Source organism: Delphinapterus leucas, chromosome 11, assembly GCF_059928025.1.
Source record: "Delphinapterus leucas isolate spDelLeu-1000000601 "Yukka" chromosome 11, BTC_Dleu_Yukka2, whole genome shotgun sequence".
NCBI classification, from domain to species: Eukaryota; Metazoa; Chordata; class Mammalia; order Artiodactyla; family Monodontidae; genus Delphinapterus; species Delphinapterus leucas.
In genome coordinates this window covers 30,999,719-31,012,931 of record NC_143139.1, presented here as the reverse complement: position 1 = coordinate 31,012,931, position 13,213 = coordinate 30,999,719, and the positions used below count along the sequence as shown (strand labels likewise).

The 13,213-nt window shown below is 37.6% G+C and overlaps 1 protein-coding gene across 9 annotated transcripts in view; it reads right to left on the bottom strand.

Moving 5' to 3' along the window:
- LRRK2 (leucine rich repeat kinase 2) overlaps nucleotides 1-7,022 on the bottom strand; it is a 150,738-nt gene extending 143,716 nt beyond the window's left edge. For 4 of the 9 annotated variants that reach the window (XM_089920536.1, XM_089920537.1, XM_089920539.1 and 1 more), the window contains exons 1-3: nucleotides 6,761-7,020; nucleotides 6,396-6,481; nucleotides 1,875-1,984 (exon numbers count right to left, since the gene is read on the bottom strand). In XM_089920536.1, the coding sequence (XP_089776662.1) occupies nucleotides 1,875-1,984; nucleotides 6,396-6,481; nucleotides 6,761-6,914 (350 nt within the window). In that variant the 5' untranslated portion in view covers nucleotides 6,915-7,020. Of the gene's footprint in view, nucleotides 1-1,874; nucleotides 1,985-5,498; nucleotides 5,581-6,395 lie in introns of all 9 variants that reach the window. The other 5 variants (XM_089920545.1, XM_089920541.1, XM_089920540.1 and 2 more) reach the window with 5 other exon arrangements.
- Between the last annotated feature and the right edge of the window lie 6,191 nt (nucleotides 7,023-13,213).

The window sequence follows — 13,213 nt, the reverse complement described above, 5'->3', positions numbered from 1 at the left end:
AGATCCAAGAAACTTGGCACGTGGTCTCCAGGTGGTGAGGTGAGGAACTGAGAGACCCTGTCCTTCGACTCTGTCAATTCCCCTCCTACCTATGCTGCCCCTACCTCTCCCTGCACCACTCCCACTATTCCTGACTTCAACACCACACAAGAGATTTCTCCTTTAGTACTGTAAGCCTCTGGGGGGATAAAAGTCCTTGAATATAAGGAGATATGTTTTACAATAAATATTTGCTGGTAATGATCTAATATGCTCCACTGTAGAGAGAGTGTGTCTACACTGTTCACACTACTTCTGGCCTAAAGGAGTGTAATACCTGATGAACAGAAGAGGAATGAATGATGAGTGAGTGACCAAATAAATGAGTGAATGAAACTCCCTGTAGAAATGTTTATGTAAGTTAATTTGAACATTTGGTTTATACCAGAATATGACTAGATGAGTTTTCCATTGCTCCCTAAAGTTATAGATGGCTAATCTTTGGGGATCTTGGAAATTCTCATCCAAACCAAGGGACACATAACATTACAACTACTAATTGCAGGCATATTTTGTCTAATTCCTCATTAAATGCAGTATTCTTTACTACTGACTCATAGAATTTCAGAGATTAGTTTGGTGTTCAGAGAACACGTATTAACTGTAATTAGTCTCTTTTCAGAGCACAGTCTTTAGATGCTAGAAACCGAAGAACAGCAACACATGTTTATCAAAGATGGAAAAATGTATAAGCACGGGCATGCTCGCCTATGAACAAACAGCTCTGATTTGTCAAAATCTGCAGCCACAGTTAATACTAATAAATAATGCAAAGATGTAAAATTTAGTTTTGCATTAATTACGTTTTCCACAAGAAATATGCCTTTGGAAGCAATTAGTATTCACTTCTCTGTGGTAAAGAAGAGTCACATTAGGTATAAAGAACACCTAAAGTTGATGACAGAAGATATTTTCTTAAATGTCAAGAAACAAAGTTATCCAAAAAGGATTTTCCTGGAAACACATTTTTTTTTCAGAAAAGTTTTTTCTTAACTAATTATGGCTAAAGAAGTAGTCTCATTTAAGAAGTCATTATGTTGCAAACTGCAATAATATAGCTGGTAAATAGCTATCAAGATTTGGCTGCAGATGTGCTGAAAGATAATTTCCTCTTTTTTCTTCATTTTGAAAGCTGTAGTTTAAGCTCATTAAATATATATGTATGAATATACATAAATGTACTTTTTAAAGACAGTAAAGCATAAACTTCTAAATTACTATTTATAGAACTAACATTTTAGTTCCCATATTTTTGTTTTGAAGAAGTAGTGGTTTGTGTCAGTTCTACTATTAAAAAGTAAAAAAAGAGGGGCTTCCCTGGTGGCGCAGTGATTGAGAGTCCGCCTGCTGATGCAGGGGACACGGGTTCGTGTCCCGGTCCGGGAAGATCCCACATGCCGCAGAGCGGCTGGGCCCGTGAGCCATGGCCGCTGAGCCTGCGCATCCGGAGCCTGTGCTCCGCAACGGGAGAGGCCACAACAGTGAGAGGCCAGCATACCCCCCCCAAAAAAAAAAAGAAAAAATCTTTCCTTGGTTTGAATTCATAAACAGTCATCAACAATCTACAACTTAATCAATTGTATAACTATTATTATATTACTAAAATCATAACAACACCTGACTTCTTACCTCAAATGTTAGTTTTCTAATTCAAATAGATTATAGACTTCTGAGTCAAAAGCTCTCTATAAATGTAAATCATTGATTCAGGGAAAACTATATGTATTTTAAAGGATTTTTACTAGATTGGCTTGGATTGCAAATATAATGTATCAAGGGAAGGGTTGTCATATGTACAGATAAATATTCAATGCAGTTTGTTTTTACATACTTACTGGTGAACCCCTAGGACTTCCCAATCATGTCCAATATCCTGGGGACCCATTAAGCTTTGCATTGTATTTGGACAGATTTCTATTAATTTGCATAAAAGTGACCAACCCACCTAAAAACAAGAAAGACAAATATTCACATTTTTTTAAAAACCACACAAATAGAATATATTCAGTCAAAGAATCTCTTCATTCTTAATAGAATAGGTGGCTACATTATTTTAAAATAATTATTTTAAAACAAAATGATACTCTAAAAATGCTTACTGAGAAAAGCAACTCATATACTTAGAATACATCTTTCTTCAAAAATCTACTGAAAAGGCATACAAAAATATTATAGCATTTCTGAATGATGAAGGCAATAGACTGCCTATTGTCTACATAAAAGGAAATAAAACACACAAAAAAAATAGTTTTAGAGGACACACCAAAATTATGAAGTACAGGAAAGGCTATTCTCAGGCCTTCGTACTTTTTAAGGCATATCTACCTGACAGATTTTCTTCTAAATATTTAGTACTTTAATTATAAGAAGAAATGAAGTAGTTTGGAATGGAGGATTAGGGGAAGTTGGAGATTTTGATGGCAAAGTGTAAGCTTTCAGGAAAGACTGCTCCCCAGATAATGGAGCTAGAAAAAATAGCAAAAGAAGTAGTATCGTCTGATGACAATGTAACATCTTTCACAGGTAAAAGAGACAGGCATTATGAGATAGAGAGGAGGTAGAATTTCTCAGTGGACCCCTCTAGATTTCTTCCATACACCTAACTATGAGCTGATGAGATTCAGACATCACAAGTGTCCCTAAACTCTCTCACATTCCCAAATTAAGTATGATCTTACTGATGCATTTTAAATATACCTTCGTTCAGCTCATTTATACATGATGCCAACTTGAATAAGCTGCTCTTTACTTCTGAAAAAAATACATTTTTTTACATACGATATTTTAATTCCAAACTGGAGATTAAATTTAACTCACTTTTCCTGTTATAGTTTCCTCCCCAAATTTAAGGACTCTTCAATTCTTTCTACTATATTACAGAACTAAACTTGATATGGTCAGAAAAAGAAAATAGAAAATGCATATACATGCAGATCTAGAGATTAATGAAAAAGTGCCTAAGCACGATGTGTGATAAATACCAATATAATATGAATCCTGAAAGCAGGATTCGCTAGAATTACTCAGGGAAGAATATAATACAGAAAAGGTAGAATTTGAGTCAGATTTCAAAAGAATTATAAATTTGGTCACTCAAAATAGGGAAATGGAAACTTCTAATACTGATGAGTTGTGAGGAAGGAAAGTAAGATGCTAAATGGTGAGGAGGCTGCCAAAGAGGGGCCCATTGCTAAATGAGACTCGATACGTGAGTTGGAGCTGAGTGGTACAGACGGTTGAGTGACAAGGGGAGAAATCTCTATGCAACCAAAAAGGAATAATGCCACGTTTCCTACTTGTTTACAGGAATAAACAAGGGGTATTTAATAAGATAAAAGTGATTACATAAGATCTCGTTACAATATTATTTCCAGATCTTTTCTGGATTAAGCATGAATTGCTTTACTCTGTCATCACTTCCTCTTACACGATTTCAAATTCCTTGAAAAGGAAGCAATTTCTGACAGCTATTTTTACCTATATTTAAGTAGACAACCTCCTCCACGTAAGCCGAACAGATATTGACAATCCGGATGCCATAGAAACTGGCTATTTTTGTGCTTTCATAAAATCATCAAGACTTTTTTCCCCAAGTATTTCAAAAATTAACATTTGGAACAGTTTCTGGTGGGAAATATAAAATCATAAATCACACAGGATGCTATACTCATCTCTGCACCTGCATGGCTAACTCAAGGAGAAAACCTGTTTTGTTTTGCTTGATGAAACAGCAGCATCAGTAATTGCTTTGCAAAAAGACTGAGGCAACTGAGCTTCCAAGATTAAATAGAATTGCTAGCAGCAAAGCAGAGGTAACAATTGATCCATTAATGTATTCAATTAAAAGCTTATCTTTCAAAAAGAGAAGGCTCCCATCCTGCACAGTTATAATACAATTAAATTAGTAGTTTCACTTTATTATAATTATTCTGTAAACTCAAGTATCTAAGTAATGCACAATGGGAAAGAGTCTAGGGGTTAAAGAAAATTTCAGTCACTTTCATATATTTCACTCACTTACATCAAAGGTGGAAACTGTGTGGATAAAGAGAAGTAATGTAAACTGAAGAACACAGAGAAATGATCAGATGACTGACAGGAAAAGAAATTTATAAGACAGCAGCCTAACTACCAATTCTCTAAAGATTGTCATTTATTAAGGAGAACTAATAAAATATGAAAAGGCATTGAAAATAAAAATTCAGAGTCTGGAATGTCATGTTAAATGAATTCTGAAAACAAACCTTACTATTTACTTTTGAAGGGTACTTCACCTTAACTCCTTAAATTCATCAAGTGATTTTAATTCAGCACCTCCAGCTGATTCAAGATATAAAGCTTTAAAGAATATCTAGACTAATTTCACCAGTAATATGAAGAAAGCTGAAGGAAAAATTGTTTTTTCTTTTAAGTGGAGTATTAAAATATCAGTAGAGCTACCCCACTCCACATCCCTTTGATAAGATCAATGATAATCTAAATCAATAATGTCATTGTGTGTAGCACGGCCACAGTATTTGTATCATACCATTGTACTTTTTACTTACGTAAAAATCTTATGACATCAGCACCTACTATATGATGGAAAAAGATTCTGAAGGTGTGTGAAGCTTGAGTCCTGACCCTGTCACTAGCTCTGCGATCCTAAATGAGCTACTTATTCTGAGGAAAAAACATTCAGTGTGATTTCTGAGAGGATAGTGAGAGTCCAGCAAGAATCAAATGATATAATATACATAATGCCCTTTGTAGAGTAATGTATTGTGCTGAAACTAATAATTCTATTCCATTAAATTACCAAATCAAAAGACAATTCCTTATTTTCATTTATCTCTGGTACCTACTGGGCAAGGATATTGAGTGACATTCATAACTACTCCAAACAAACATGTCCAGGCTCAGGCAGTTTCTAAAATGAAGAAGAATTAGGTGGTGGGAATGTTGCAGGCTTCCTTGGATTCTCAAGTCTAGCACTGCCTCCTCTGGACCCTGCAGACCAAAGGCCACCCAGGGCCCAATTGTTCTGAGTTGTACCTGGCAGAGGAGACTACCAAGAACAGAATCCAAGGAATGGAGGCTGCCAGACAAGGCACTTTGGAACACCAAAGCAGAGGCAAGTAAGAAGGATGATGTGGGTGGAGAGTAGCAAGCACAATAGGCCAGTGCCAGGGAGTGACTCATGTTTCATGGGCAAAATTCAGACATTGGGTGTTAAAAAGAACAGTGTCTTTATCATGTCTCCATTTTTTCATGATCTTATTTGCTAACAGCCTGAAAATCAATAGTCAGATGGGAAATATTTCAGTTGAAGAAAAATAAAAGTAACCATTTATCTGAGATATAAACATCTTCATATAAAAGAAGCTAGATATATGTTTCACCCAAACTAGACATAGCTAGACACAGAGATTAGCATAAGATAGACAGATACAGACTTAAGAGATCCAGATAATTCTTACATCTGTCTAGCCTCTCAAGTAGGTATTAAGATACACTGCACCTCGATAGAGTTCAAAGTTCAATTCTCTTTCCCTTCAGGATCTAACATGCAAATGAAAAAAGTAATTTCAGTTCCCCAAATCTCAATATCTACAAAGGAAGTTAACCTTAGGCAGTAATTTTGTTTTGACTGTAAATCATCCTTAATTATCATCTTAAGGCTCCTTTTTAAATATATCTAAGATATGTAACAAATTTCTGGGTTTCCTACAGTGCAGATTCTAAGATTCACTTTTACATTCATTTTATATGAAAACGGTTGAGAAGTATAGATTTAAACTTATAGGGGAATCCTAAAACATCACTCTTTAGATAATACATTGTGTACTACAACTAAAGAAGGTTAGAAATCTGTCTTCAAGTTTTAAAAAAAAGAAAACCTTAAACTTATGAGAGTTTGCCAGTAACTTCATTTTATTAATTTAATTATTATTAGTCCTATTACTGTTCATTATTCCTCTTTCCCAAACTATTCACAATTGTGTCATCTGCAGGACATGCTGTACATTGAGAAGATTCTTAGAATAATTTTATTTAAGCACTGATGAACTAGCCATCTAACCAATGTCAGAACGAAACCTCAATCCATTATTATTCCCCTCCCACCACCATTCATATTCTGTCAGCCGACTGTATAAAGTTACTTCTTAAATACAACTAGGGAGCACACAGTTGGCCCTCTTACACCGTTAACATTTGATAATGATTTGAAAACGCTTCCATTTTAAAACCACAGTCAGCGGTTTGTCAGGACAAATCTCAGAAATAACCCAGAACTCTGGGTATAGAATATTAATAGAAAAACACCTATTTCCAATGAGAAGGGGAAATGGGAGAAATGAAAACAACTCCTTTACCTGCTGCACACTAGCGACTCTCATATATGAGTCCAAGACGATCAACAGAGGCACGTGGACATTTTTGTCTTGAAATAACTTGGAGGCTGGAAAAGAAGGGGGTTAGGGAAAAGTAGCAAAGTCACGATTCATGGCACCCCTTTTAAGTCTGAAAAGGAGGGAGAAAACAAAAGAAGTGAGCTCAAGACCTTCCTAGAATTGTCAGCTCTTTTCTTCCCTAAGGAGTAGAGAGTTTGCGGCTTCTCAAGAATCCAGGTTTGTGCGGCCACAAAGTTCGGGGGGAGAAAGTTTGTAAAAAAAGGCCGGAGGAGAAGGAGGGCCGGGGCGGGGGACGGCAAAGGGACAGTTCCCTGGCAAACGATTACCGTGGTCGGCGTAAGTGAACACGAGCATATCCTCCAGGATTTGGACCAGCGTCTCTATCTGTTTTCCTTCCTGGACATTGTTCAGCCTGACTATCAACTTCTTCAGAGTTTCCTCATCCTCCTCCTCGCAGTCCTGGCAGCTGCCACTGGCCATGACCGACCCTGCTTCAAACCGGCCGCCCCTCCCGCACCAAGGCCGGCCGCTCCGGTCAGACGACGAGCCCAGCTCACCGCCCGCAGCCAGCGCTCCCGGCTGACCCCATCTGCACCCACGCCCGCCCATTTATGCGAAGGCGGCGGCTCCGCGTCCGGCACCGCCCTCCCCCGCCCGCTCCCTTTCCTCCTCTGCTTCCCCCTCCCCCACCCAGGGCCAAAACACAGCTCTGGGGCCTGCGAGAGGTTCAGCTGAGGTGCTGTGCCCGCAGAACCGTGGCAGGCAGGCAGGACGCAGCAAGAGCCCGCCCGGCCCGGGTGACAGTGGCCGTGGCCCCCGCGCCGGCCGAGACTGGACCCCGGGCCGGCGCAGCCTCCCGAGACCGGATCCGGCTCTCCGCAGCGGCGCGTCCGGGAGTAGCGCAGGAAGAAACCGACTCAGCGGACTCCGCCAAGTGCCCAGTCCCCGGGCCCTGCAGCGGCCGGCGAGGCGCGCGGTGGGCACCGCGGCCCACGCGCCCCGACCCACCAGCCTTGACTCCTGCAGCCCCGCGGAAGGTCTGGGAACTAGGAAGAAGAAAAATAAAAGCTGCCGCGGATCTCCAGATCTAAGAATAGAAATCGGGGCGTTGGGAAAAGAGGGAGCCGCCCAGTTGGCCCCTTTTAGGAAAACATTCTCTTTATAGTCACCACTATAGGGAGATGAGTAATTTCCCCCCAAGGATGGACGAAGATTTAAGCAACCAAAATGTACCCAGTTAAATGCTTTTCTATGGTTGCTGTGGCTGTAGGGAAGGAAACAAAAACATTTTTCCTGTTAGTTATCTGGAAGCTCTGCTGGCCAAAAGCCCACTAAAATTAGCTTTTGAAAATTTGAGTTTCAGTTCAGTGCAATTAAAACTAAAGAGAGGGCTTCCCTGGTGGTACAGTGGTTAGGAATCCGCCTGCCAAGGCAAAGGAGCCCTGGTCCAGGAAGATCCCACATGCTGCGGAGCAACTAAGCCCGAGCGGCCACAACTACTGAGCCTGAACTCTAGAAACCATGAGCCACAACTACTGAAGCCCCCTGCCCTAGACGGTCCGTGCTCTGCAACAAGAGAAGCCACAGCAATGAGAAGCCCGCGCACTGCGGCGTATAGGGGCCCCCACTCACCGCAACTGGAGAAAGCCCTCGCAGCAAGGAGGACCCAATGTAGCCAAAAATAAATTAATTAATTTTTTTAAAAAAAACTACAGGGGCTTCCCTGGTGATGCAGTGGTTGAGAGTCCGCCTGCCGATGCAGGGGACACGGGTTCGTGCCCCGGTCCGGGAAGATCCCACATGCCGCGGAGCGGCTGGGCCCGTGAGCCATGGCCGCTGAGCTTGCGCGTCCGGAGCTTGTGCTCCTCAACGGGAGAGGCCACAACAGTGAGAGGCCCGCATACCGCAAAAAAAAAAAAAAAAAAAAACTGCAGAAAAACACAGGATAAATGAAATGAAGAGGTGAGAGATACAAACCTAAACATTGTTCTCTTGGTATTCAAAATTACTAAAGTGTTAGGAAAAAAAAAAAAAAGGTACCGCAGTAATGTGTTTTTTCAGGAAGAGAAACCCGAGCAAGAAAAGTTAAAGACAAGGCTGGACAAAGATAATCTATTGCCTTCAGAAGATCTCTTCTGGGATGGGGGCGGGGTGGGGTGGGGGGATCATTCACAACGGAGAAGATTTGACTGGAAGTTAGATCCTTTTATTTCACTTCTGTTACCCAATTCTGACGACACTTCTGAAATGGATAAGACAGCTACTTATCCTTCTTTTACTGATGAGGAAACGGAATTTAGAGTCGATAAGAGAAGAGCATTGTTGGTGTCACACAGATGAGAACTTGAGAGTCAGGACTTAAATGCAGGTAGATCTCCTAACCCTAAATTGAAGGTTGTTTACACTCTACCACTTTAATCAAAATGAGCTAGGCTTGGGCTTCCCTGGTGGCGCAGTGGTTGAGAGTCCGCTTGCCGATGCAGGGGACACGGGTTCGTGCCCCGGTCTGGGAAGATCCCACATGCTGCGGAGCGGCTGGGCCCGTGAGCCATGGCCGCTGAGCCTGCGCATCCAGAGCCTGTGCTCCGCAACGGGAGAGGCCACAACAGTGAGAGGCCCGCGTACCGCAAAAAAAAAAAAAAAAAAAAAAACCGGACATTGCTAATTGAAGTAAATTACCAAAACAAATTCCAGATGAGTTAAAAAGTTAAATAAAAATAACAAAAAGAAAATATAAATTAACAGTTATTTAATCTTGGTATGAGGAAACATAAAAACTACAGAAGATTGGTGTATGTAACTCCATAAAAATTCTAATTTTCTGCAGTCAAGGAAAACAACATAAATAAAACTAAAAGGCAAATGGCATACTGTAAAAAGAAAAGTTGCAATACATATGACAAAAACAATTAGGCTTAATCTTTTAAAAGTTCTTACAAATCACTAGATGGGAAATGACAAGCCACAGGTACCCCAGAAGAAAAATGGATTAAAGTTTTAAACTGGAAATTCACTGTGAATGGACAATAACTATAAGGAAAGTATATTCATAACTATACAAAAATTGTGTTCCTAAATATCAATAACATAGTTTTAAAATTCAATTTTCTGTGTGTATCAGTGCATAATAACAATGAGAAAGAGAGAGAACTTGGGAGTAGATCTAACAAAGTATTTTTAAAACCTTTATGAAGAAATTATTAAACTGTATTAAAAGGCATTATTAACAACGTATAGATGAGTGAATAGGCCATATCAATTAATGAAAAGATTAAATATCAAAAAGATGCCAATGTCCCCACAAAGTAATAAAGAAACCGTGCAAGGCTAATGAAAATCTAAGCAAAAAAAAATTTTTTTTTTCAGCAAGAGTGAAGGGCCTAGAAGAGCCAAGACACCTTCGAAGAAGGACAAAGCAGGAGAATTGCCCAATCAGACATTGATTCAGGGCTTCTGATAGCCTTTATCAATTTTCCAGAGGAGGAAAAAGTGCCTAACAATGTCTTCCTATGAATTAGAAAAATGTGCACCTCCTTCCAGGCAGACACAGCCCTGTGCCAGGGTGCACAAAGCAAGATTTGGATTTCAGACTCCACCCATCCTTTCAGCCTGGTGTCCTAATGCAGGGCGTAACCTCTACAAAATATGAAGCAGTGTGTTCAGTCTTATTATGATGCTATAATAACAGGCATGTTTCTGGTACTGTGCAAAAAAAATCAATGAAAGAGTTAGAACCCAGAAACATACCCTTATATATATGGAAATTATATGAGAGATGTTGCATTGTGTACCAGTGGGAAAAGAATAGATTATTTGATAAATGAATCTGAGACCACTGGTTGTAGAAAAAGCCGCAAATCATACCCTTACCTCATGCCATATTAAAAAATAAATTCCATGTTGGTTTGAACAATTTTATATGAAAAATGTAACTAAATGTTTTGAGGGGGAAATGACCTTTTGAAGACCTTAAGGTACAGAAAGACAAGATATAATCATCACAGTCTATAAAGGAAAAGATTGTTAAAGTACATTAAAATTTAAAACTTCATACAAAGACTCCATCAACAAAGTTAAAAGATGAACACAGGCTGAAAAATTTTTGCAATGCATATAACCAAGAAAATATTAATAAGAAAAGGTAAAAAGAACTATCATAAATCATAAAAGATAGGCTAGTTTTTATATAACAAAAGATATAAAAGGCATTTACAGAAGAGAAAATGCCATTTAAACCTGATGCCCAACCCCACTAAAAATAGAAGTGCAAATTAAAGCCATAATGAGATATGATTTCACACCCCGCAGATTAACCAAAAATGTAAAGTTTGATAATGCCAGTGATTGGCTGGGATATGGAGGAACTAGAACACTTATACACTACTGGTGAGAGTATAAATCAGAAAAATCACTTTGGAAAGCAATATGGAAGTATCTAGTAGAGTTGAAGATGTAAGTATTCTGTGACCCAGCACTTTCTCTCCAAGGATATTCCTTAGAGCCAGTCTCACATATACATAGAAAATTCATATTAAAATGTTCAGTTCGGCATTTTTTGCTTGTAATGAAAATGAAAACCACTTGAATATCCATCAACACTTACATTTCATATATTCATATAATAGACATATAAACCTGTGAAAATTATTGAACTAGAGCTTCATGTATCAACATGACTAAACAGCAAAAAAATATAATACCTTTTTAAAAGTTCCAGTAGTATATATATCCTACTGGGATATCAATACTCTAATACTAAACATACAAATTTCCATAGTAAAAGTATAAAAATTATGCATGGGACTAATAAATTCTAGCTAGTGGTTAACCTCTGGGGAGAGGAAAGTAGAAATGCATCCAGGAAGAATACACTGAAGGCTAGAATTGTATCTGTAATTTTTTTTCTTAAACTTATTATTGGATACATGGATGTTCATTACATTGTTATCTATGCTTTGTATTCCTAACTTATTTCATAATAAAAATAATTAAATGTATTTTCAACTTCACTGGTGCTCAAAGTAATCAATAAAAAATAGATGAATTCCTTTTATTCATCAAATTGGCAAAGAACTCCTTGAAATTTGTTTGGAAGTTAGTATATGAAGAAATAATAAATTATTAATAATATATAAAAGTTGGACACAAAATTACAGAATTTTGATCCAAGTTTTGCAAAAATAACCAAAAAAGTACATGCCTAATAAACTACTGAAAGTAGATAAGATAAACACATATGTAACAGGGGTCCTTGTGAGGTCATAGAATTATAAGTAATTTTTATGCTTCATGTATTTTTCAAATTTTTCACAGCAAATAATGTATTATAATAAGAAATAAGGCAAAGAAATTTATAAAATACAAAGTTTATAAGTAGAAAACGTATTTGGAGAATATAACTTACCACACTAATAAATATAAAATATTTTACATGGCACAAGCCAAACAGGAAAATTCAAACTGAATTGTAGCAGACTCCCTGGATATATGCTATAATTCAAAAGTCTACATAGCCCAAAAACAATAATCCAAGTAATGTAAGCCTGTTCTCAGAAATACTACATTGATGGCTACAAATTCCATGAGAGCATCTTGAGTATTGTTCTATACCCACACTACAAAACAGTTTCTGGCACAACGTAGCCATTCCATGAATATCTGTCACTTGGATGAATAACTGAATGAATGTAAATGGAAGACCAGAGGAGTAAAATAATCTTCCCAAGTCATCACTAAAAGGCAGAACTGAACTGTATGACAGTCTCAGACTCTCAGTCCAAACTTTTTCCATCATTTTGTTGTTCCACGTGAGTTTCATTAAACCAGAGCAAGGCTGCCTAATCACTGAAACTGCACTTACCTTTTATCATCTATGCCTTATATATACAGAAAGCAACTTTTTGTTTCTGGTTTCTGAACTAGAGATAAAAATTACAGCTGTGCTTGTGATGTGATATTCTTCCCCTATCAGCTGAAATAATCTCTCATTAAATCAAATCCAAGTTACTCTGAGATTAGAACAGCAGAGTATCCACAGTCTTCATGCTTGGTTTGCTCAGGAAATCAGTCTCCAAATTTATGCTAATATTATATTCTAGTTTAAAATATTTAGAAGTATGTATATATATTAAGAGTATTATAGAAAAATAAAAGCAGTGCCATAGAAAACCAATTCAATGTCTCTTTCACCAAAAATAGATCATTGCCTTTATGTTGCTGGGCATATTATAGGTGGTCAAAAATATTTCTTGAATTGAAAAATATAAATTATTATTCATAGTACTTAATCTCTACTGATAAAATAATATTAAGAACAAGAAAATTAAATGATGCATCTTTTTTATCACATTTCTTCATAGGAAAAAAATAACGAAATTTCTTTTTAGGAGAAACATTATTTTTACAACTCAATAATTAAATGGTATCTTTGGAACATAGTTTCATATCCCTGCCAAGGGTAGTTATAAAATAAAAGCACATGCAAGCTTAAGTTCCAAATGAAGAGATATATATCAATCATATCTTTCACCACTAGTACTAGAGTTTCCAAAAAATTTAGATGACTATTATAAGTGAATGATTTTACTTAAATCTATCATAAGAAGCATATATCTTTCTAGACTATTTAAAAATTTGATTGTTTAATTAGTTTAGAGTGATTTTTGAGATTAATAAGAAGGCAAATTTGGACTATAAAAATAAACATATTCTAGGGTATTCAGTTATTAAGTCAATAACTATTGTGCACCTACTGTGTTTGAGCTCTGCTTGTGTGTTAG